The 25,512-nt window shown below is 46.7% G+C and overlaps 2 protein-coding genes across 2 annotated transcripts in view; one reads left to right on the forward strand and one right to left on the reverse strand.

Moving 5' to 3' along the window:
* The window catches only part of LOC115322218 (pancreatic lipase-related protein 2-like), a 42,526-nt gene extending 35,880 nt beyond the window's left edge, over positions 1-6,646 (forward strand). Inside the window, exon 6 of the mRNA XM_042292543.1 lies at positions 6,408-6,646. Within this exon, the coding sequence (XP_042148477.1) occupies positions 6,408-6,646 (239 nt within the window). The remainder of the gene's footprint in view (positions 1-6,407) is intronic.
* A 5,464-nt stretch (positions 6,647-12,110) lies between these two features.
* LOC115309498 (pancreatic triacylglycerol lipase-like) lies at positions 12,111-25,252 on the reverse strand. The gene is made up of 4 exons (XM_040219444.1): positions 25,090-25,252; positions 17,751-18,043; positions 15,577-15,829; positions 12,111-12,292 (listed from the first exon to the last, which is right to left on the reverse strand). Exons 1-4 carry the CDS (start codon positions 25,250-25,252, stop codon positions 12,111-12,113), a joined length of 891 nt encoding a protein of 296 aa, XP_040075378.1.
* Positions 25,253-25,512: the final 260 nt, after the last annotated feature.

Genomic DNA, 25,512 nt, shown 5'->3' on the forward strand with positions numbered 1-25,512 from the left:
TCCGGTGTCCGTAATTTACTATTTACACTATGCTCCATATCATCCTACGATGAACTAAAGCCCAATACTACAGGCCCCCAGGTTCAATCACGAGCCTGTTAGAAACCAGGTGGTATATTTGCACCGTCGTACGTATCAGTACGCCAATACGCGTCATGCGTAAGCGAGTTTTTCTTCCGCTTCTTGAGCCCACGCTGCGGCTCCTGTGAATTTTTTTCGCGCACTCTTTCGCAATGCGGATGCAAGCATTTCTGAGGCAGTGCTCCGCCCCCAGCCTTCGGAGCCTAGTCCATCGTACAGGGTGAGACGGAGTGTAGATATCTCTTGCACCCACCTTAAAAGATAGCAGTGCGAATATAAAAATCTATACACCAACTCATGTTTACAAACAAACCGGAGCGCCCCTAGCGGACGCCACCGGCGCCGCGCATGCGCGGTAGACGGTGGGCAAGAAGCCCGCCGTCGCCCATAAACAAACCATTGAAATGCGTTGCTGTCGGCGTCGGTGGGAGTCCCCGTACTCTTCTTTTTTCTGAAATTGTTGATTCTACGTCCTCCTAACAATGTCTGACTCCTTGAGCGGCTTCAGCTAAATAACGAGGCAAAACTTTGCGTGAATAATGTGACGTGCGGCATTTCATTTCACGTGCACGCCGCAGAATGGGCGCTAAAGCGCGACTCCCGCGATGAGATTCTGCTCGCTATTTTCAGTCGCGACGTCGCTCAGGCTGCAAAAGCGCGGACCGTAGCTGTGATGGTGGACGTCGATAGTGAAAACCGCAAGTAGAGTCGGGCATTACAAGTCGGTGATGGCCACTGGTAACAATGATCAACATCTTCTGGTATCTACTGGTTACACTTAGCCTACTTACCCCAACCAACCTTCAAAAGTGTTTTGAGGCCTGCACTTAGTTCTTATCGCAATTACCGGGTCAACTTTTGGTTTACGGGCCGCTGTCGTTTGAACGAGCTGACGACAAAAAGCAGACAAGTTTGAAAGAGCAGACGACAACGGACCTTTTCCACATACCGACGGCACCAGGCGGTGGCTGTACGAACTAAAAATCGAGGAAGTGACCTACCTGCGCTACCAATCGATACCGGGGGCTACGCTACCAGTTTCTTCGCTCTCCGAGTTGCGTCGCGTGCCCAACGCGAGCTTAAAGATGGGCATCTGTGGCGTCCACCCAATCGTTGTGTTTTTCCTTCCGTCCGCTTTCTTTTTTTGTGTAACCCAATTATATATATGCTGCAATTACCTGTTCTACTCGCTTATCCACAGGCTCATTCCGAATTTCCTCGATTTTTCGTTCCGACTTCCGCCGCTTGGCATCGGGCGCTCGCGCGTGCGCAGAACGCTTCTCGGAAAAGGTCCATTCGAACGCATGCGCAATGGAGTGCGGGCAAGAAGCACCAAGTTTTGCGTCAACAAACCATTGGAAAGTCACGTTGTCGGCGTCTGTGTGAGTCTGCGTACTCGTTTTCGCGTTAGAATTGTCGATTCCACGTCCTCATAGTAATGTCTTACCACTTTAATCGCCCGAGCGAAGTTATAAAGGCTCATTACGCCGCTAACCTTTGCGTAAATAATTTCACGTGCGGCGATTCATTCGCTTGAACGCCGCAGAATGGACGCCAAAACCATGACGAGATTCTTCTAGCTATTTTTGGTCGCGACGTCGCTCGTGCTGGAAAAGTGTAGAAGGTAGCGGCGATGATCGACGTTGATACTGACAACTCGGTGATGGCCACTGGTACCAATGATCAGCATCTTGTATCTACTGTTTACACCGAACCTACTTAAGTCTTTCGAGGCCTGAAATTACTTCTTATTGCAATCACTGGGTCAAAGTTTGGTCTACGGGCCGCTTTTGTTTGAACAAGCAGACGACAAAAAGCAGACAAGTTTGAAAGAGCAGACGAAAGTTTGAACGATCAGGCGGCCGTGTGAATTTGATGACGCACTGAACCCCTGGGTGGTCCGGACAACTTGGCGGTTTTCTCTCGTTCATGTTGGAACAAAACAACTACATCTGGCGATCGCAAAGTGTTGCCGGCACGAGCAATCGTAGTTCGACAGCGTCTGGTTTGACCTTTTCACGGCTACTATCCACGTTCTCGGACAATCGGAGGGGGCAGAAATAGATGAAAACGGATGTTGGTAATCTACATTGACTTAAAACGAAAGAAACACACAAGAGGACGAAACAGACGACACAGCTTTCGACTTGCAACTACAGACTTACTGAGGCGGCTCGCCGCTCAGAGCTCGACTTGGGGAGGCGATGGGGAAAGGGGGGAGGGGGATGAGGGGAGGTGTAAGAAACACAGGGAGACCGTTGCGGGGGCGAACACAGCGGGCGGTCGGGAGCAGGGTTGTAAAAGTTACTTTAAAAATGTACCTAAGATACAGTTACAGTTACTCATACGAAAATGTACCTAGGTGCGTATCTAGTTACTCGCTTAAAAATGTACCTAGGTACAGGTACAGGTACTTCAAAGATACTTTTTTTATTTTCACACCAAGTATTTTTCTCAAATTTGTCACATTATTATTGGAAGTAAATCCTTTGTATACTGGGATGTACACAAAAACAAGTTTGATAAACGTGCTTTATTGGTGTCAATGTTTTTAGGAAGGAAGAGAATATTTTAACGCGAGAGCGTTTAGGAGCTCGTGTCACAGAAAATCCGTCGGATGTCGGTGGCGTCGGTGGCGTGACGGAAAATTCTTGAATGGTCGATAGGGTCGTGACGTCACAGCCACATGAATTCGCGCGGGAATTTCAAACAACCCACAACGCTCATCTGAAACGTGACGTTACGCGTGGAATGAAGGTGGTTAAAGACACACGAATTAATGGTCGCCGCATGTTTCAGATGATCCCACTTGATAAACTAATTCATTTGCCTTAGAGAAAAATTTGAAGAATTTACGCAGGACAGCACCCACGACCCTTCGGTTGCGAGCCAGACATGCTACCGACTAGGCAACGGAGGGCTTGGGAATGGCACTGCGATCCTGCCGTCATTAGAGTGCCTCGATGTCTGTCTGTGTCAGGGTAAAGGCATTATCGCATCGAGTGTTGTCTGCGCGTGCCGAGCAAACACATAAATAAACCTTGCGGGGTAAAATGGCATCAAAGCACTGGCAAAAGCTCCTCGATAGCGCCAGGAGTGTTGTATCATAAGAACTAGGTCGTCGTGTGACTCAAGAGCACGAGAAGCGATTGAGAAGGCCATGCGAACGGGGCCCGATAACCCTATCGCCTTCAACTCTTAAAGTCGAAGGTGAATCGTCCTCCCAGTTTTTTTGTTTTTCTTCACAAGCATTTTCAGCTTTGTAAAGTGCAAAATGTGAGTTCGATTTATTGCATGGAAACACAACGTGACGTTAAATTGCTTTACGACTGTAATTATAATTTATTTTCAGTTATATGTTATATTGTATTTTCTACGATTTTGACGAAGTAACTAGAAAGTACCTGTAAAAAGTAACTTCACTTAGTTACAAGTTACTGGAAAATGTACTTAAGGTACAGATACAGATACTGAGAAATGAAAGTACCTAGGTTTGTACCTCAGGTACAACAAAAGTACCTAGATGCCGATTTACAGTTACTTGTACCTAGGTACTTTACAACCCTGGTCGGGAGTCTGGTCCACGGCGTGGCCTGGTCCGTGTCGCCTCTCTCGTAGATGACACCTCGCGTCGCTTCGTGCCGTCGGGGGCGCGGCGGAGAGCGGGGGAAGGGGGGAGGGGGTCATCGGAATTCTCCGGGGAAGGCGCAAGACGGACCGGAGCACCAGAGGGTCAAGCGAAAACAGAAGGCGAGAAGAAGTAAGAACAGAGGGCGGCTTTCCGGGGTTGTTTTTGTTTGCCACTGTTTTCCCAAACCTTTAAGTTCTAGTGCCGCGTGTGCTGGGGGGCTCCCCTCCCTCGCAGGAAGCTAATCTCTCTCTCCGAGAGGGAAAGGGAAGGGCTGGAAAGGTTTGCTGTCGCCGACTTGATGCTTACGGATTCTATTATTTCTCTTCCGAATCGAGATCGGTGTCCCCCTATGATTTTTGTTTGGGTGAAATGGGGTGTGCAAGAGGAACATTTTTTTGCGTGGACAACAACCGGATGCACGGAATCCTCGGGCGGGCTCGTGATCTCCCTCGCGTGTTCACGGAGATGGTCGTTGATACATCGGCCCGTTTGACCGATGTACTCCGCTCCGCACGAAAGAGGGATCGTGTACACTTTCTCTCGCGCGCAGGGGCGGAAGCACTGGGCGTGTTTTTTAGTGCAGGAGGGCGGAGGTTCGGGATTGTTGACGCGCTTGCACATTCCACCCAATTTGAATTTGCAGGTGAAAAGGACCCTTGTGTCGAATTTGCGTGCAAGCGCACTCAAACGATGGGATGTGTTGTGGACGTAGGGAATGCATGCAGGGCGGGAGGAGAAGGATCTGGGTGGGGGATTGCGGGGGCGGCTCCCGGACTGCACGATCAAAGTTTTGATGTTGTTTTCAATCAGATCCGCGGGGTAGCCTGCCCCCTGAAGCCTAGCCGTTTGGCGCGAGAGACTCTCCTTGATAAGGTGGGGACAGGACTTCTTACAGGAGGAGGAGAGAAGAGATTTGACGATGCCGGATTTTACTGTTTTTGAATGATGGCTAGTGAAAGGAAGGACAGGTTTTTGAGAGTGCTGTTGGAAGGACCAGCGTAGGCCGTGGGAGGAAGGGGTGAGGCGGAGATCCTGAAATTGGAGCCCCTCCTGGTTAGCATCCTCTTTTGTGAAGGAGAGACCCCCAGCGTTGGCAGCGAAGGCATGCAGGACAGAGACGTCCGAGGTGGATGATGGGTGAACGACGAGGTAATCGTCCACGAACCTGAATATCCTGCATCTAGAACCGGAGCGAGCAAGATCCTCCTGCACCGCACGATCCACGAAGAAGAGAAAGATCTCACTAAGGATCGGTGCGAGGCAGGAGCCCATGCACACTCCAGACTTCTGGATGAAGATCTCCCCCTCGTACTCGACGAGGGAGGATCTCAGGTAGAGCCGGAGGAGGTCGAGAAAGCCTCCGGTGGGTATTCCCGAAGCGTTCTGAAACCTCGTCACCCCATGCATCTCAATCGCCTCAGACACAGAGTTTAGAAGAATTTTGAGGTCGAGGTTGTAGTACATGTCCTAAATGTCCAGAGAGAACAGGTTGAGGTCATGATCGGCATGCTTCGTTGTAAGGTGATCAATTACCTCAAGAGAGTCTCTCACGCGGCAGGGGTGAGGAAGATCAATAGAGGAGAGATGCCTTTGAAGGTAGAGGGCGAGCGGCTTCTGCCAGCGTCCCCTCTCGGAGACAATGCTGCGAAGGGGAATGTCTGACTTATGCGTCTTCGCCGAGAAGAAGATAGTCAGATACTGTTTGGAGGGAGAAGAGATCAAATTTTTTAGGGAGGGGAGGTTTAAAGAGGAGCAGAGAGACTTTGCCTCAGAGCGGAGGGCCCCCGACGGACGCTTCTTGAGGGGGACAAAGTTCTTTTTCAGGGCCAAGTCCGCTTTCTTGGATAAGTCGCCCCGATCGATTACCACGAATCGACCCTCCTTGTCTGCCTCGAGCAGCACAAGGTCTGACTGGCGGAGCTTGCTCACCACGCGTGACACCCCCGAGCCAGCCGGTGTCGTCACGGCACCGTGGTGGCAGATGACTCCCGTCGCCGCCGCAACAAAGTCCTGTCGGTCGGGCTCCGTGATCCTTGCCGCAATCTCGTACACAGGCGCCAGTTGGTCGACCCTCGACGACGGGGGCGGGGGGCGCAAATTTGGGTCCCTTTGACAAGAGGGTGGTGGCCTCGGTTGAGAGGTTGGAATCCGATATGTTGATCGGGGGCTCCAGGGCCACAGCCCGTCGGCGTTCAGCGTTCTAACGCGTTCGACGAGAGCAGTGGAGCCAAAGGCTGCTATAGATTTAGGTTTACCCACTAATCCTTACAGCCAGAGCTCGGCATTCTGATGTCCCCTCTCGTCTCCTTCTCTCTCTCAGTTTCGCAGAGCATAATCCATGGGAGCATAAAAAAACGCCGTGCCTGGCTTGTTACGTTAACGCTCCTTAATCCGTGATTCGTTCGTCGGCGTTCTTATCGGCTAATGTCTAATTCTGATTCGTTGATAATAAGGTGGTTGGGACCTTTTCTTAAGCTGTTAAAGTCCCTGAAGGCTTAATAAAGTAGGGTGTGGCTGCTCATCCTTCTTGCCTCCTGGTTCGTTCTTTAGTTTTCTTATCGGCTAATGCCGCATACTTATTGACTCCGGAGCGATAATGAGCTGCCTGTAACTCAACATGCCCCGAGTTTTTTAAGCTGTCACTGACACGCAGACACGGTTCTGCGGCGTATACTTCTATGCTCTCGTGTTTCAGGTTTATTCTGCAGCCACAGAGGTTCCTTGTTGTATTACCTGGAGTCCCTCACAAATGACCACTGTAACTTCACGTCAACGCCTTGCCTCGGAGGACTGAAAGCCTTGAAGAAAAACCAATGCATCCCCGGAAAGGAAGACCTCGGTCAACTGGGCTACTACAGCATCGATGCCCCTGGACGAGGAATCCAAATACTGGACACTAACGCAGAAGCCGAATTTTGCATTAGCTACCCGTAGCGTCGTATAGCAAAGCTTAAGGGAAGAACTGGCTGGAATACATGGTAAATAAGGAAGTGACATTTTACCCCTTAGCAAAAGAGGCTGTACTTGAAACATAGTTGAAATATATTGAATATGCATATCAATTCTGTATTCATTCTGTGTTATTTTGACCACCTTCGAAATACTGGTATGCGCGTAAGGTATTCAAAGTATATCATAAATATCAGTCAGAAAAGATTTTAGATATACCGAAAATATAATTCCTTTACCCTCAAGATGACATTTGTGTATTAAAAACCGGCTACTCAATTTTTTATATTGTTTTATTTTGCATTTTGATAGTAAATGGTGTCTATGTGGTAAATGGTGTCTATGTACTACATACATCCCACAACTACATATTAGAAACGAACAGAAACACGTACACCATGACGCACTGAACGCATGAATCACAGTCCTATTGACTGCTCCAGAGCCTTATATAGCCTACATATTGAAGGTAATCATTTGGCCGGTGACCACCTCTGCACTTACTAAGGTTTCAAGTATTCGATCTTCTCCTCGGGAGTCTGTCAAAGGGAATACAGTGTTTCGAAGTTCGTGAACGATACGTCTTACTAAAAAGAATTGGTACAACTAATAATAATTCGGCGCAGTCGCCAAAACAACATCCACAAAAACGGCTCCTGGAAGATTTTTTATCGCTCACCCGAATAGCACCACTCAGGACGAAGCGAGTCAAGGCAGTTTCTTCACTTTAAAATAGTTATTTTGCTTTTCTTTACTAGTTGACAATCTAATGATGCCATTAAAGTCGCTAAGTCATTAAAGTCACTATATGAAAGTCACTACTCACACCACGTACAATGTGAGTATTCAGATTCAGTGAACTAACATTGTGCTAATACAACCACGACAATCATACCTGCACACAGCACTTGCTGAAGCTTTGCTGCATCAGCAAGTGTTGCGGCTGTAGTTTCCGAATCCCGTTTGTGATTGGTGTGCCAGAAAATCACCAGGTGCGTTCTTGATAGAAAAAAGAAAACAATAACATAAACTATGCTGAGTTTTCAGTGCGATGCTGCACAACTCAATTGACAAACTAATCAAATGTTGTATTTACGCACTTCAGTGTTCTCCACATCTCTTTGAAGTGCACTTCTAATGAGCTGGTTTTCAATATTTTGGTGGTTTAAGTAAATTTATTTTGTATGAATGTAATTGCAGTCAAAAGATACTTAGGGTATAACACAACAGTATTGATGATTTCCAGCGTATTTTAGGCGTATTCTGCGCATATTTTTTATCTCTGAATTTTTATTACGGTTTGTGTATATTTTGCATTAAATAAATTAATATTTTCAGAAATCTATGTGAAAGGTATTTTGTGCCGCTAATTTGATATTTACATATTACAGAATGCATGAAGAATACTTCAAATGCAGTTTAAATAAAAGTATTTTTAAAAGATTTCAAAAATATATTTTAGTACCAAGTAAAAACATTGTATATTTTCCGGCATATTTTTTGTGTGCTTACAAATATGAACTCTACTTGAAATACACTCAAATTAGAATGTGGTATATTTCAAATATCTTAGTTTTCGCTAAGGAGCACCTCGTTTCGCATTAAGTTCGACCGAAGCTAACCATATATCCTCCTATATCCTGACAAAGCCTGGCAAATCGTCACGAGAAGCGGCGGCGGAAATGGAAAAGATGGAGCGGCAGACAACAGTAGAAAGGATAGCCACGTGAGCAGAGCCCCGTTGCGGCGAGACGCCGAAACCCACTTCTTCCGAGCGAACAAGTATGTTTCGTGTCCTCGCCACTGCAAAGGTTGTGCGCTGACGTCAAGGTTCCCCGAGAAATGACTCTTTGATGCTCAGTGATATTAGATCCTCGCGCTCCAAATTTGCGACCGGGCACTGTATGGCTCCATCGTCGAACTGCCAGGCTTTGTGAGTACAGAGGAGGCTATGAGCCAACATTACAATCCGATGTAGCCCAATCAAGCAGCACAAAAAAGCGCATCGTCACGGCGCTCTTTGTCCATCCGGGCATGTGATGTCACTGATTAAACCAAACACGCACACACAAAATCGAAAGGATCGCGTCGAACTCCCTGAGCTTGAATTGTTTAGTCGATTATGACAAGCGAACAAAAGAGAAGGGCCGTTACGATAAACTTTTTGGTGCTGCTTGGTCGGGTCGTATAGCTTCGACGGTGATCAGACTTAAAGGGGCCCTGCAATCATATTTAAGCGTCTACCTTTTTTTTGCGGTTTCCTCGTCTCTTGGGGTTCGGGCAAGCCAGCGGGCACGGAGAGAGTAACTAAATATCAGTGCGTCATATTTTAACCGGACGACGCGGAAACCTCCTCCCCCTAAGGGGGCGACCCGCGGTGCCGAAAGCGCGCGATATGTGACGTCTTTGGTCCTGGTCAGAGCCACTAAAAGCTTCTTTTTAGTCGAAATACAAAATATAAGTTGCGCGAACCGTTTCAATTGTTTATAAAAGTAGTATTTGTTCACGCTTTTAGATCAGAAAAGAAACAAATGCAGTTTAGAAAGTACGGAAACAAGAAATGACCCGTCTAGATACCCGCCACCAAGTGGTGGGAAAGGCGGCGCATCCTAGAAAGGTGTAGTGGGATCAGTACATACGCGGCGGCGCTGCGGTTGTATGGACTGGAGGATCCGACCGGTTCAGAGCGTTCCCGAGGCCTTCGGTGAGCAGCTTTGGCTTGCGGTTTGACCTTTTGGCGGTATGGCAGCGCGAAGTGGCTCATGGTCTGACCTGATCTTTACCCCGTGTTTGCTGTCGTTTGTGGCCAATGAAGTGTCATGCCGAATTAGTGTCTAATCGCGCAGCAAATGCAATGCGAGCCGCCCTGGCTGCCCGCTTCATACAGGCTAGCCAGAACATGCTTTATTGGCACCCTTTCGAGCCGTCGACACGGAGTGCGGCAGCCGTGACCGCTCGCTGAGCTCACTAGCCCTCCTCTGGTTCACGGCCACTCAAGTAACCCAGGACGTCATGAAGGAAATTATTTTTGCTTGTTTTTGTAATTTTAATTTGCCTATAACTTTTAAAATAAAGCAAACTTCGAGGAAACAAACGTTTAATTAAGTTACTACGTTCAGTGCGCTCAAGTTCGGTGCAAATTAAAATCCAGTAAAAAAGTCCTTGCAGGGCCCCTTTAAAGTGAAACTGAGTGTAGTATACCAGCTCGAATACGGATGCTCAAAAACACAACTGATCAAGCGAATTACTGAAAAACATGGTTAGTGTTAAACGTTTTTGTTACATATTTTGTTAAAAAAAAATTTTTCAGAGGCTTGCATTTTATGTTTGTTATAGTGGCTTTAAAATTCAGGTTTCACAAAATGTTTGAAATCAATGTCTTTTGTGATCATTTGAGGCTATTTCGCGTGTGGCGATAGGGTGTACTAGCTGTGTTTTAGGACGTTGTGTGGGATCGTTTTTTTTTTTTTTTTTTTTGTTATTAAGCAGTTAGTTTAACAGCGTGTCTGTGTTTTTCCCCCTCTACATCCTGTATTTAGCGTTGCGTATGTCGTCAAAAAGTTAAATATAATAACCTTGTCAGCTAACAAGTGCACTCCGTTCACCTGTTAGCTGACAAGGCACCGGAAGCTGCATTCACACCCGCCATCCCGCTAGCTTACAGCCTCCGGAAATGACCCCTGGAATTGTGCAGACAAAGCAGGTGGTGCGCATGCTCAGTAGCAGCGTCTACCTCTGCTACGATATTCCGAGCTAAAGAAGCGATCTACAAAATGTCCCTTTTGACTCGGGTGTTTCGCCTGTTATTCACAAGAAAAGAAAAACTTGGTTATAACGTTAGTGTACCCAATGCAGAATGCAGCTTACCTTGATGTGTTCCCGTTGATTAGAGTTTGTTGTTCTTGCTGATGACAATGTGTGTTTTTTGGCAAGCAAAGCATGCACTGAAGCCCTAGGTGTTCGTTCTCCTTCATGCCCTGAATTTTGAACATATCATTAAGAGATGGCCATGGAGACGACGGACACTCCATGACCGAAAATTCGACCAGACAGACAAGAAGCGGCGGTAACGGGTCATCGATTGTTCATCGGTTCTCACTTTCATACCAATATTCGTGGAGGCCAGGGGAGGGGAGGGCATAGAGAGCGAGAGAAGCGGTGGCTATCAGAGCGTGGCTATCGGTCTGACAAAACAATAGAGGATCACACCGTTTTTACGCGTTCTCTCTCTCTCTCTCTGTCAGCATTCCTTAGATGGCCTAATCCCTCCCCCCCCCCCCCCCTTTATGTTGACAGTTGACTGTAAAGTGAGGAGTGAACTCGATTACCATGCCCAGACAATTAAACCCAAAGAGGTATCGTCCGTACCCTCGAGGACGATGTTCTTAGCCTCGCGCCGGGTGCTTTTCAGCCGTGCCTCAAGAGCGTGCTAGAATGCAGTAGCGCACATCTGAGACAAAGAGAATTCGACCCCCTCGCGCGAGGCTACACCGTCTATTACGCGAGTTGTGAACCCACGAATCGAGGGGGTACGGACCTGCGTTTGATGTCTGTGCAGGCGGCGGAAGACGTCGAAGGAGATGGAAAGGGTGAAGCGGCATAAAATACAAAAAGTTAGATTTCACGGCTGCTAGTTTGGCTGTCATCTGGCATCTTTGGGCCTAAATTGCCTAACGAGAGCCAGATCCTTAGGCTTCACATTTAGTTGTTCGGTTTTTATGTGGCTATTCTGGATATAAATTGCCAAACAAGTATCAGATCTAGGCTTCACTGCTGGTTCTTTGATTCATACGTGCATGCATATTTGGCTCAAGTCTGGCGGTTTGGCAATTGTGTGGCGAGTCAAAGACAATTCATTCAAACCCCAAAAAGAAAGAGTGCTCAGGCACTAACGCCTTGGGGAAAAAACCGTATTTGGCTGGACTTAGGTCCCTAGGATTGTCAAACTTTGTTTTACTGGCGTGCTACCTTGATGAGTAGCAATCATTTAGAAGCTCGGGCTTTCAGAGTTAGATATATACCATTTTTTGTTTCCTTCGTTCTCAGTCACGTGGGTCCCATATCTGGTGTGCGAGACCAAATAAATAAGACATTTTAGCCTGGAATATGCGAGAAAATATAGATCAGGCAAAACAAAAGTGTGTGACAATCACGCATGTCTCGTGAACACCTTCTCGCGGCGTAGAGACAAAAAAACACGATGTTTTGACGCATATGAAAGGCAATCACATTCGAGATGGCTGCAGCGTTGTGAAAAGGGTGTATATATGTACTACCATTCTAGATGTTTGATAGCGTTCTCTTTACATTCCAAATTGGCAAACTTCTCTCGAACTCGTGGTCTGTTCTTTTTTAAGCCTTTGAGCATATGGATTTAAACGCGAATGCTGGTATTTGCACTAGTAATTCTAGTCCTTTTTGTTGGCCTGAGTATAAAAATAGCCCTCGCTTACTGGGCAACAAACAGCCCTGGCTGCCTCTTGGCGTTGTTGGGGTAGAAGTCGACGTGTCCGATTGGTTGAAACATGCCGATATCACCTCCGATAGTGTAAATGGCGTCAACAAACTTTACGTCCTTGTACGATACGAAAACCCCAGTGTCTTCGAACAAAGGTGCAGCGGCCTCATTGGCTGTCAAAGAAAGGATAACAATATTATAATCAGATCCCCATCTCAAAACGAGCATAGTTATACTATGATACAATAGCTACATTTGTCTACTGAACATGCCTGATGCTACCCCAGCATTATTGTTATCATGAAGCCACAGCTAAAGGAGGAGAAAAGTCACCTCAAAATGTTAAAAAAACACTCTTGCGTTAGGAAGGAAACTTTAACTAAACTTACACAAGAAATATAGACAGAAATATGGAAATGAACATCCCTGTTCAACATATCTGACTGTTTATATATAATGTATACAATAAAATAACAAAATAAACGGCATGTTAATAGTTCAAAACGACCACAAGGCATAATGTGACTTTTAAAAAATTCACTCGTGGCGTAAGGGCGATCATACTGCTAGGCACCCCAGATTCCAGTGATACTGCAGATTCAGCTCTAAATGTTGACGAATGTTTTCATCAGACAGCTTAGCCGGAGGGACAATATAAAGCAACACTGGTTCCAACAGTAAATATGTTATCGCCAACAACGTGTATACCGTAAATGAAATTTACAAGCTGTCGGAGACCACTCTAAACCAGCGCACAAGCGTAGGAAGAGGAGCTGGAAAAGAGAACGCTAACATGGCGCGTGTCATTTGGGAAAAGTTGTAGTTTTTGAATATTGTTTCTTTTCTCAAGGTTCGACTCGCTGCAACCGGAGCACTATAATTCCCAACCAACCGAAGCAATCGAAGCCTGATAATTTCACTGGAATTTGCCAGTCAGATCTCCAACCGATCCACCGTTTTGCGGCTGACTGGCTCTTAGCAATATCGAAGGGCACGGTGAATGTAAAAATTACACGGGCACGTCTTCGAAACTCGTAAAGGGCGAGGAGTTTTTCGCTGTGCATGAAACATAACATGCTTTTCCGCGATTGACACTAATGATGAAGTCAACGCGGGGTCCGTGGGGCCAGAAGTGACAAGTAGGACACTTCTTGAGCCAGCTCGCCTGCGCACTGACTACATTATCACTTCTTGAGAGTTCGTGACGTCACACAATTGTCTGTCGCAGGTAAAGCAGAGCAGGGCAAGCCCGTCTCACGAGGCTCTCACCTCGTTATGATTGGTATTTTCCTTTTCCCCACTTCGCTCCAGTGTTAGCTCTGTTAAAGTGGAAAGAGTGAAAACTTAGTGGGTTGAGTATGTCCTGCATTTTCTAACCTGCAACAGTCTATAGACAATAAGATGGGAGGCCCCATCCAGGCACCAGATGCGATTGGCGCGTTCCATAATATATATGCAAAAAATAAGAGCCTTTCGAAGTTTCCTTATAGACGCTTTACACACGCGCCAAATTACAGCCGCCATGGCTGACCTTCTCTTGTCTTACCGAGATGCCGAGCAACTGAAACGGTAGTTGACGATCCTCCACAAAGGCCGATGCTTTAGAAAAGGACACAGCTGAATCTAATGTGGCAATAACCTGGCCTGCTATGGTAATGATGAAGTGAAATAAACGAAATACGAGGAAACAAAAACTGAAGGTCAGTTATGGCGGCGTCCATGCACAGCTGCTGCAAAGCGTCTATAATTACAGCCGCTAATACACTTGTTATGCGACACTGCTGTTTCTTCTTTCTTTTTTTACATAAACTGACCCATTGCGGACCACAGCAGCTTGTTGAGTGTAAATTGTATGTGTAACAGCAATAAAGCAATAGCTTTATTCACCATGTAAGCATGGTGGGAGCTGAGGGAAAAAGCTGTGCAAGCAGCTTGACTGCCTGTTCTTGTACAGTAGTAAAAAATAAATGCACGACAAATTATATAAAACGAGGCAGTTCTGTACTTCCCTAAAAACATTGAAAAAACATCAACAAAGCAATTAGCGTCGACGACACTTGCTCACATTATAATGAAATAATTTCGAACCAAAACAGGGTACCACAGAAATCAAATTAAAAAGCATGTTTATCTGATTTCTTAGATTGTGCGAGTTTCACTCACCTCTTTGATACAATTTTCAAGCTTAAATTGGCTTAATCCTTCTATTGTTTATGCTCAAGTATAGTTGTTGTTGTTGGATACGTTTTATTCATATTTAGAAGGGGTACGACGCGACCGGTTTCATGCCTTGTCGTGAAGGGGAAGGGTATACGGATGCAGGAATGGGAGAGGGGTGCGAGGGGGGGAGGGGGAGAGGGCTTACAGAAGGCCGGCCAGACCGGCCGTCCTCACGTAAGCCAAGAGTGAGTTGAAGACCCGCCTCTTGACGTCTGTGGGGCCTGTCGGTGCCGTCCAGGCCTCGAACGTCACCTGTGGTGGTGGACCGAGCTGCGCGAGTGCTATGTCCCTCTCTTTTCGCCTTGCCGGGCACTCCCAGAGCAGGTGGCGCAGGGCGGCGAGATGCGCTGAGGACTGGGTGTTATTGGAAGTATTGGGGATTAGACCGGCAGTTTGATTGGCTTGAGGTGGCGATGTAGGGGTTGAACTACACCGGTCGCATATTGCATGTTCTGTCGAACGTAGCCCGAAGCGGGCCAGACGATACGGTGTCCATGCACAGCCGGTTGTGATTCGGCGTAGCCGGACCTCGGCCGCCCGCGGGTATCCCCTAGGGATGGAGGTCGGGCACTCAGGCAGCCGGGTGGACAGGCGCCGCTTGGTTTCGGTGCGCGGGTGCTGTGATGGTGACGGTCCTGTGCTAGCGTCGGAGCCAGACGGTGCATCCAAGGGTCGCAGAAGCGGCTGGCCGGCCGAGGGGAGAGACAAGAATGCTTTTGCCAGCCGGTGCGCCGCTTTATCGCCCTCTATGCCCGCGTTGCCCGGAACCCAAACGACCCTGATGTGTGCGGCCGATCCCAGGACCAACTCGAGTCCCGCTACAGCCGCCCGGATGGAGCAGACCGTTGGAGAGCGAGGGGGGGCCGAAGAAAGGCATGCCTTGACCGCTTCCGCTGGGTCTGTCTGCAGGAGGATCTCGGTGGGAGATAGCCCTCCGGTGGCGGGCTATCTCAAGCATAGCGATAAGTCAATTGCTATTAATGAACCGTGACTTTCGAGCACTTTGTATCTCGGGGTGAACAGTCTCTATAGGAACGCAGTTTTTAGGTGAAAATATTCACTTAGCGTCGCAATATATCATTGAGATTACTTAGGGAATGGGAAACGAAACCGTCACACAACCCTAAATTTTTGCAGAAAATGTTTCTATTTTTATTTACGATAGATGTAAGCTGTAATGGATTGTCGATATGTACTCATTAAATCATAGCAGAGTCAAAACCAGTCGCCGACTGACCTGAAATTCTTCCGATGACCTTCCCAGTGCATCTCTTTAACTGCTTTGCGAAAAACCCAGGGACCTGAGCTGCTAAACTGTCGCCGATGACATGTATATCCAACACATTCACTGTGTCCGGGAAAACGCTCATGAGGTTTTGTACGAGCACAGACATCTGTCTCCCCACAAGGGCAGTGTCTCCGGCAGCTTGGATGCAGTTTATCTTAAAAGAGCCGCCACTCCACTTGACAAGAATCACATTAACGTCTTCCTGAAACGATGCAAAACATAAACAAAGAAAACTTCATTTCAAGGGCGACCTTTGCAAATGGAAAAAAGAAAAACATGGTGTAAATCATGCTTTCTTGATAACGAAGTACGAGCTATGCCGAACACTAACTCCCCTATAACCAATATGAACCACAAGAGGCGTTTTTATACACCATATCAATATTACACATCTACAGCCCAGCGTCCTATCTTCATAGCCCCTGACAGGCGCACAATCGTCGCTTTGTAAAGCTAGCAAAGCACGCGCCATACGCACGAACGCTGAAAACGGCACCGACCAGAAGTCCTTTTTTTTAGATTAGCTATACACCGGACAACATGCCATCACTCAAGAAAGAAAGTGAACAGATATATAAGGTGTGTCAATGAGGTCTCGTCGCGAGATAAACTTATCTCCCTGGCGTCATGATGTGGCTTTGGAGCTTCAAGCGCATTAAAGGCACTTTCGATCTACAGCTATGGAAATAAAGAGGTAGGACAAGCACGTGGCTTTCTTTTCCGTCAACAAGGGCATGCTATAATAGTAAGTAAACGCTTGACTGTAGCCTCGCATGAACCTCCGGTGTTTGAAGAATCCTTACGGGTGAGCTCAGAAAAATCTGTAACCGTATCGAAATTTCCTATAAATCTGCGGGCACCTTCAGCTGCTCATGTGCAAAAGCTCTTTTTTTTAAGAAAAAAAAACGGGTTGTTTCTGCGGTGCTTCGCATGCTTCTATATGACAGAAATATTCGGCTGAAAAAAATTGAGACGAACCTCGTTTTCTTACTCACACAAATTGAGTATGACGTGAGGGGGTACTTGTCATTTGAGTGCAAGACATCGACTGACGTGCCCAGCAGAACTCGTGTCCAATCATCGTGACAACGACATTGCAAAGTACTTACTATCACGCTAAATCGCCTACATAGCTCCTCTCTTTTGTATCAAATATAAGTGCGCTCTGAAAACGCTTATAGAGTTAATGACATTTCGTATATCTTGTAGGCAGAAAGCGGCATTTCGCGTTAAAACGTACAGCGACTGCTGAATTTAATATGCAGCGTACACGTCGCCGCCTCTATTCTCGGGTTTTCTCTAGTACTCGTGCGAGGTTTTCGCGTTTACCGATGGTCGTTCGAAACGTAAACTTTATAAGAACTCCGCGAGGTAAAAAATAAAAAGAAGTAGGAAGTAAAAAAAGCTTAGACCTAGACAGACCGCCACAGCTACGTATTCAAAAAGCCGTGTTAGTGTCACAGTGTGGCGACGTGTCTGTTAATTACCCCGCTGCGCACGCGCGACTCTGTAGGGGGAGCACTTGTTTCATTGTAAATGTGGTTTTAACTTCTCTAGGTCGAATATTCTTGTTTCAGGGAACGGGAAAAGATTGCTCGATAAAACTCTAAAGTCTATATGAACGTTTTAATATGTTGCATTTGCTTGATCGGCTTGACTAAAACAGACGCCGTCTCTCCAACTGTTTCATTTTGATCCTCAGGGAACGGGCGATTCATCTCGGCTGCTGATTGGACGTGACGTCAAAGATTTTGTTCTGGGCGAGCGTTGTCAACCAATAAGAAATATTTTATTTTGTTTTCGCTAATCCTCGACCGGCGCCATATTAAGTTAACTTGATCTAACCTACAGACGTAGAGTGAGAAGGCTATCGCCACAACATATGTAATTTACGAGTGAAACTTAGTTCACAGGTAAATGACCATTTGTTTGAGACAAAAAAACAATCGAAGTTTAAAAGAAAACACAAATTGTCAACTTTTTTGGTGTGAATTAGCGTACAGTTTAAGTCTACCTGCGATCACTCTGCCGTGGGGGTCCATTGCTACAGCATACAATCTACAGGGTTCGAGACACGGTTCAAATGTATACATCACTATCCATAAACCTGAATGCACGCCTACCTTTTCCAGCAACGCTTTTATCGTCGGCAGACGTATGAAGGTTGGGTCCAGCCAGCCAGGTACAAAAAATATAAGGTGTTTTCTTTCTTTAAATTGTTGCAAGGCCTCGTTCACCGATCCAGGTTTGTAATCCAGAAGAACCGCATCTTGGGTGTTGCTTCGGGTGTATAACTCGAACTGCGTATTCACTGACTCCGGGCTGCTCGGGAAGGACACGGGCACAGTCAGTCCGTCGATGGCCGAACAACATCCGAGGTAGTCGTTACACACGCAATCACCACTGCTGTCGACAACTTGAAATTACCAAACATCCTATGTGTTATCTAAAACATTTACTTTGGTGACAGCGATAGACGGTAAGTGTGCTAATGGCAAAATTCGTATGGAGAATAAGAAACCAACGTGTAGTTGCTAATAAATTAAAGATTCTAACAATAGGTTTAGCCCTTTTCCTATCATAATGTAACACAGATAGTGGTAACAAAAGACGTACTGTTCGTTGGTTTACGGTGATGCTGCAAGAAGTTGGAACGTAATTTCTGCCTCGACGGCGCGAACATCATCATGCGCAGCGTCTTTGAAAGGAAGCCTTGCCAAAGCTAATGCGCCGTGGGGAGAGGAACGCGAAGTTAGCGCCTCTCGGAGTTTGCACGCTCAAGGCTTCACTCTGCTAATGATTCGGGACTCCCCGTCCCCTCCGACGCACGTGCTTGCTTCTTCTCTTCCCCCTTGCGTCCTGCACAACCTCCCACCACACGTGCAAGCACGCTCTTTCGACACTTCTGTTTCGACAGATGAAGAGTTTTAGTAGACCATACGCCTCGGAGAGCGGACCTAGCGGGCACGTACTCAATCGATAATTCGAAGTGACGGCACGAGCTCCCGCTAGCAAAGCGTACCTCTAGAATACTTTCTACTAAGAGTCTCTAAAGACACATTAACGGAGTACCGCTTCTCTGTTTGACTACGTTTTAAACAACATCCGCAACCATTGTGTTCCGGATGTTGGATAATTTATATTTTAAATTTTGGAAAATTTAAAACACTGCAAAATTTAGCTTCGAATTTCTATTAATTCGCAATCTTGCAAAATTAACCCCGAAAAGCCCCAAATTCAGCGAAAATTAAGCTCCGATAAACTCTCTCCAAATTTCACAAAAAAATTAACTCTGAACAACCGCCTGCAAACTGTATGAAAAATAAACTCCATAAACTTGAAAATCCCTGTAAAATGCAAGCAATTTTACAATCACAAAAAGCTTGAATGTACTGCTGCCGTATTTTTCAAAAACCTAATTCTCTGCAAACGGGCTTCCCTGCACTATTTATTACGATGGCTTTACATTAGGGAGTTTTAGTACAATAGAGAGTTTTAGAAGATCGTTTTTTCGCCCCGATAACGATACCTCCTCTCCGTTCCGGCGGCCTTGGGCATGCATCGTATCCATATCGGGTGTCGTTATCGGGGCGAAGAAACGTTCTGCTAAAACTCTCTACTCTTCCGGTACCTCTGACAACCATACACGATAACAATACGATGCGTCCCCAAAGGCGTCGGAAGAGCGTCGGGCATCGCTATCGGAGTTATCGGAAGGAACGGCTAAAAACTCCCTATTGTTTTCATCGCTGCCTCTCGCAAGGCGCTGCACTGATATCGGTTTCTGCTTCCGCGTTCTATTTATGTGTTCAAGGTCCTTGCTTGTCAGATGAACTCTAAAAAACGGTGGGCACAAAAACTAATTTCCACGTTTCTTTCTCTCGCGCTTTTAGCTTTTGTGCCCACCTTTACGTGCCGGCAGCACCCCACCCTTGAATAAAAAGCTACGCGAGTTACTTTTCCTGCAGACCACGAGAGACAACGAATGACGGTGATCCCTACCCGAATACCGGCAAAATAGGAAGTCAGAAGAAGATTAGGCTTAACTTTGGAATGCGATGCGTGCAGGGACAATGCGGAGCGCCAGTTTTCCCTGCTTCTCTTGACGTCAGAACGACCCCGAGTTCTGGTTGGCTTTGATGGAGGGGTAGTGGGTAGACCTTAAGGCAGCTTGCTTTGAGGTCTTCGCACTATCTTTCAATCGGAGCCAATCAGAGCTCGGCGTCGTTCTGACGTCACCGCAAGCCCCTTCAAAAGAAGCAGACAAAGTTGCGCTCCGCATACACCTTTTTCGAAAGTCCGCTCCTTCGCCTGTCCGCCATTGCTTGATGACGTACACTGAGCATGTATGGGACAGGAGAAAGTCGTCAGAGGTCGGCGAGGATTCAATCGCGCTCTTCGTGCTCAAGCAATGGCTTAGTGGACTTCTGAAAAGGGTCTGTTGAGCGCGACGGTTCACTTACTCGTCGTCCCTGGGCACGTTGCATTTTTCCTGTAAAATAGTCTTCTGAGCCGGGAGCTTGTGCAACCGTCAAGATTGGAACCATAGTTTTAATACCGGAAAAATATCTACACACGCAAAACTTTTATATCAATTTTGGCTGGAGGCAATCGAACGTTCGGTTCGCATCAAGTTAGTTCAGGTATGTTCCCGTCGTTTCGCTTCGATAGCCAAGTAGCTCTCAAGTTTTGCAGTGCACCTGGCCTAACAACGGGAAGACTTTTACGTCGTGTTTTAATTCTGCGTCATGACACTCACTCACCTTGCTCGCTGGTGCCATGTGAAAAAAAAAAGAATAACAAGAACAGCCAATACCACCTAGAGCACAAGGCCTGCGCGTTTCCTCCTCTAAACGTCATCACTAGTAGATCCCCTCAGCGCCCCCTAGATATAGCCCGGATGAGCACCATCGTCTGCTACATCGTCTGCCTTAGTGGTCGTGCTCAGGACGAGCTGGCATTGCTATAACCGGCAATCTTGATGGTGTCGCATGCACGTTGCAAGTGAACTGTGGCAGCTCGTTAGCAGCTCGCGCTAAGCAGTCGCGCAAGCCGCTGTGGCCGGCAGTAAACGCGGCGTAGTTCCTCCAAAAACCCACAGGAGCCGCGGCGAACGCCTCTAGAGTAAAGCCCCTCGATGTGTTTACGTTTGTCTTGCAAGTAGCGTCAAATGCGCGAGTGCACGAGGCCCATGTCTTGAGCGGCCCTTGGAAGCAAATGGCGGCGCAGCACTAAAATGAGCGGGCCTTGGAAGCGAATGGCGGCGGAGCACCCGCTCATGGCACGTGTCTCGCGCGCTTCCGTAACAATGGTTGGCGGTACTTGTAAGAAAACGCTTTTATCAAGGGGCTTTACTCTAGAGTAGAGTGCCTTCATACACACGCGCTCTTTTGCGTGAGTGGTGACATCTCAGTCATTTTTCCGCCCGATCGTTTTTTTGTGCATTTTGAAGTGCGCGCGATCCGGTGTCACTCAGCTCGAGCGCGTAGCTTTGGCTAATGCATAGACGCCATTTTACCGCCCAAGTCACGCACCGAGTGCGCGAGAACGTCACGCGCTGGCACATTCAGGGCAACAATGGATGTCTTCACCCTGAGACAGACAGACATGTAGGCACCCTACTCTAGAGCAGAGTCGTATATTGCTCTAAAGGACTCGGAGTCTATGGAAGCAGACGCTTTGCGAACCCCGTCTCGTCACCCCAACAGCTAAAACAATTCATTACGGTCAGTCCGTTTGCGAAGTGGAATCCACTGATCGCAACTGCAACGACACCCGAATAACAAAGCGCGCAGAAACAAAGATAGAGCAGTATATTTAGTGGTCTCAAACGCCATCTCAGGCGATAACGGAAGGAAGGCGTTTAGCTGCTCGAACTACGGCGTAAGAGGTTACTGCTGATCCGTTACAGACTGCGTTGTCACATTTTCTTACTTAAATAGGTGATCATTAAAACGTGCGCAAACAACATTTTAAGATTACCAGAGCAAGCGCACCAGCCGCTGCAGCATGACAAAAAAAAAAAAAAAAGTGGCGAGGAAAATGACCCTGCAAACATTTTCCGAACTTAGCAGGAAAAATGGGGTCCCTTTCTCAGACGAAAATAAAAAGAAATGGGGAACAGGTAGCGAACAGCGGCGAATAAAACAATGAAGTGAGCACATGATAGAATGATACAAATCATCCGGCCAAAAACTCCTTCAACGACGACTATCATTATACTATCAGACTATCAGAAAGAAAAGGAAAAGCAGCAACATAAAAAAAGCTTCACTTTTTTTTACAGTTGTTTGTTTCAGCTTAATTTGAATGCTGCAGCAACTTAATTACTCACGTTAGTTTGGTCTTCGGGAAGCGGAAGGATTTTCTAACACATCGCAAAAACTTGTTTTTGCAGTGGTAGGCAGGACATGACATGCCTGCCATCTCCAAGTATGCGCTGGTGTATGCCCGAAGGCGGCCGGTTGACCAACCAACGATGACCCATAGCAGACGTTCCGGCGTAGACAAACAAAATTAGAATATAAATGTATGACGAGCTTGCACTTTCAATATATTTAAATAAATACCAAAAAGCACATATGAAGATTTCGGATTAGAAACTCAATCGAAGGCGAAAATAGGAGGTTATCGTAGACCACAGTAGAAGAAAACAACATCAAAGTTGCAGACGGCCCTCGAAATGTCCGGGCACAGCGTAGCAGACGGTAGTAAGCGCCGAAGTGAAGGAAAAAGAGCAAAAACTGAGCCAAACAAGGCAAAACAAAATACGCAATGGTGCGAACGTCAAGCAAACAACAAAAAAAAATGTCCGGGAGTTGCAGACGAGGACGAAAAAACACACGTAACGAGCGCTGCACTCGTCACGTGCGTTTTTCCTTCCTCCTCGTCTTTTTTTCGCTCTGTTTCCTATGATGAATTCCCACCAACGCGCCCAACTTTCCATTCTTTCATTAGAGCTGGAAGGGTCGCCGCCATCTACGAGCGACGGCGGCAACCAGACTGCTTGCGTGCTTGCCGCCGTCGCTTATAGATGGCGGTAGCTGTCCAGAGGTTTGTGTAGGTTTGTGTCGACATGGGCGTTTGATACCGGACACGATCCTGGGGAACCTAGCCCTTTACAGCTCCGCTGTAAAAAAACAATATAAAAGCGGAAGGAAGAAAGAGCGCGACGGCATAACGTCTCCTCAAAAAAAAAAAAGTAGACTGAAAAATGGAAGGAGTTGCTGACGGTCCAACGGGTGCCGGCTTTTATCGTACAAGATGACGGACACGTTAGTCGTCCCGGCGCTAGCAATCAAAATTTGTGCACCGTATATAACGTGACCGAAATCACCTTTATTTGCGCTACGACGTTCTCCTCGTTTTTTTTTTTTTTTTCTTTTGGACGCGCGAGGCGCGCCTGCTTTTCCTGTAACTTCGCTTTTATTAATTTCAGTAATAGCATCAGATTTGCATGTGCACAGTCGACTTCTTTCAGAGCATACTGACATCGCAATAAAGTACGTGGTTCGAAATTGCCTTTTGCTTCTTCATCCTATTCGCCTATTCGACAAAACGGTTATAAGCAAGACATTCATAGGAAACGGGAACCACAACAACGAAACGAAATGATTGGTAAGAGCAGTAAAGTTGAAACGTAGCTACGTTCTAAAATTTTTGTACATTGCCCTTTTTTCAAAAAACAAAAAAACAACAGTGCGAAGGTACATTTCGTTTTGTCTCGCTTACATAAGTTGTGACAGACTGTTTTTTTCTGGAGAGCCCCAAAATTGCAACCTGAAAACTCTAGCTCTTACCCACGCGAAGAAAATGTCCTTCACTTGAGGTGGCACCTATTTTCTAACATTCGAAGCAGCGAATACTTGTGACGATTTTTTTTCATTGGTCACCTTGCACGGAAATAGGCAAAACCAATGCGTTGCGGAGAATTCGTCTGCTAGCGGAGGCTCCGAGCTCGCCAGGGGCGGTGCGATCACTTTTCGCCGGAGCTCCGCGGGGCCCCTACTCTCGTCAAGCTTCGGGGTGTTTGCACCTTGGGGCGGGTCGGGGATCTACTAACGAAACGTCATGCGCTGGCCTTGTCTTTTGGGTGGTATTGCCTAAACCTGCATTTCGAAAGCAATCTTGTCCCTCACTTTTCGGCCGAGTGATGCGCCAACGCGTTTACGCACGTAAGCTCGTTTATGTTTACAGCGAAACTGTTTTTGGCTAGGATTCTGTGGATTTTTCTGTACGTCAACAAAAACTCCATTTTCCCCGCTAAATTCAACAGAAAAATTTCCCGTCAAATTTAGGGCAAAAATTTCTCCGGCAATTTAGCGCAAAAATTTCCCCGCCAAATTTTGAGAAAAAATTTCCCCGCCTAATTTAGCGAAAAAATTTCCCCGCTAAATAAAAGAAACATTTCCCCGCCAAATTTGGCGGAAAAATTTCTCCGCGAAATTTAGTGGAAAAATTTCTCCATTAAATTTAGCGGGAAGGAGGAGGAGGTAGGCGCACTGCCCTCTCTCTGTCGTCGTTTTAAGCGCTTGCATGCCTAGTTTCCTTTCCTTCCTCCGGGTGGCGGTCCCGTCGCCCGTGTCTAGTTTCCTCCGGCTCCTCGGGGCGGCGGTAGTCTTCGACATGTGTGTGCGGTACGCACACACATGTCGAATTTATATTTGACCACTGAAGGTGAGCACGAAATCTTGTTTTCAATATTACTGTGAACATAAGCTTATTCAGAAGGCATTTCACATGCAGATACAAGGAACTGTTTCAGTGTACTTAACGTGTGTATTTAACTTTGCAAATGAACTTTGCATAGGAGACGGAGGTGTTCTTCGGAGCAGCAACCCTGGCCGATTGACCAGCGAGGACGAGCCCTCTTTGGCCAGCAGCAGTAGCATCGGTGCGCCCACATAATCACGGTGTCACACGCACCGCACTACGGAACAAGGTAAAAGCAATTGTACCTTGGCGGAGAAGTGTTGCAGGCCATGCTTCTTATATATTTCGGACTGTCGCGTAGTAGCCATCCTTTCTATGATAGAGTGCGTTCCCAGTACTTGTGCTTTCTTGGGAAACATGCAAATCATGTATGACCATGTTTTTAATCTAGCGTGTCACATGCCGTAGGAACATCTTGAAACAATGCAATGACTGATATTTTTGACAGATTTTTTATTTGCCTCGTCATTGCTTTGCAGATGTGGGGAGCAGCCTCACGGCGCTGACCTGTAGCTCGAAGGCTAGCCCTCCAACTAGAGTTCATGGTAAGTTTTGATAGTGTGCATTGTTTAGGACAGTCTTTGAAGATTACTTTGTTGCGTAGTACTTGACCGGCTATAGCTGGTTGAGCTTTTTGCAACCACTCTGTAACTTTGTTTCCTTTGTTTTTGTTTTTTGTAGTGGATCACACATACGCGGTGGATGGGCATGGTCTTCCTTCTAAAGAAAACGACGTGTGGGCACCCGAACCTTCCCCTACCAATTTGATTCCTTTGTAACCCCTCCCTCCCCCCCTTACATAATGTCCCTTGAGGGGCATTATGTGCAGGTTCTTTTTCATCAGAAGTGCAGTTCTGGTGAAACGTGCTTCTGGTGAAACGTGCAGGTTCTTTTTCACCAGAAGACAAGCCATGTATCATTGTCTTTGACAAGATGCACATTACGAAAGAGCTCTCGTACAATCCCTCTGTGTACAGGTTTGAAGGGCTCGATGATAGTAGCACTGGAAGAGACCATAACCTCGAAAACAAAACTCTTGTGTTTATGGCTAAAGGCATTCGCACGCCATGCATTCGCACTTACTTTTTTTTTCGCTCATGCGGGAACACCTGCCCATATTTTGCGAGACCTCCTTTTCCAGTGCCACAATTTGCTTGTGAAAGCCGGTCTGGA

The sequence above is a fragment of the Ixodes scapularis genome, unplaced genomic scaffold (genome assembly GCF_016920785.2).
Source record: "Ixodes scapularis isolate PalLabHiFi unplaced genomic scaffold, ASM1692078v2 PGA_scaffold3__209_contigs__length_174095766, whole genome shotgun sequence".
In the NCBI taxonomy this organism is placed as follows: domain Eukaryota; kingdom Metazoa; phylum Arthropoda; class Arachnida; order Ixodida; family Ixodidae; genus Ixodes; species Ixodes scapularis.

Excerpts from the sequence above, each read along its gene's own strand:
- LOC115309498 (XM_040219444.1), bottom strand. The coding sequence starts at position 25,252 with ATGGCTTGTCTTCTGGTGAAAAAGAACCTGCACGTTTCACCAGAAGCA. Across the intron at positions 18,044-25,089 it reads AATCAAATTGGTAGGGGAAG|TTGTCGACAGCAGTGGTGAT; the intron begins GTTCGGGTGCCC and ends GGTAATTTCAAG. Across the intron at positions 12,293-15,576 it reads GGTCATCGGAAGAATTTCAG|CCAATGAGGCCGCTGCACCT; the intron begins GTCAGTCGGCGA and ends TTTCTTTGACAG.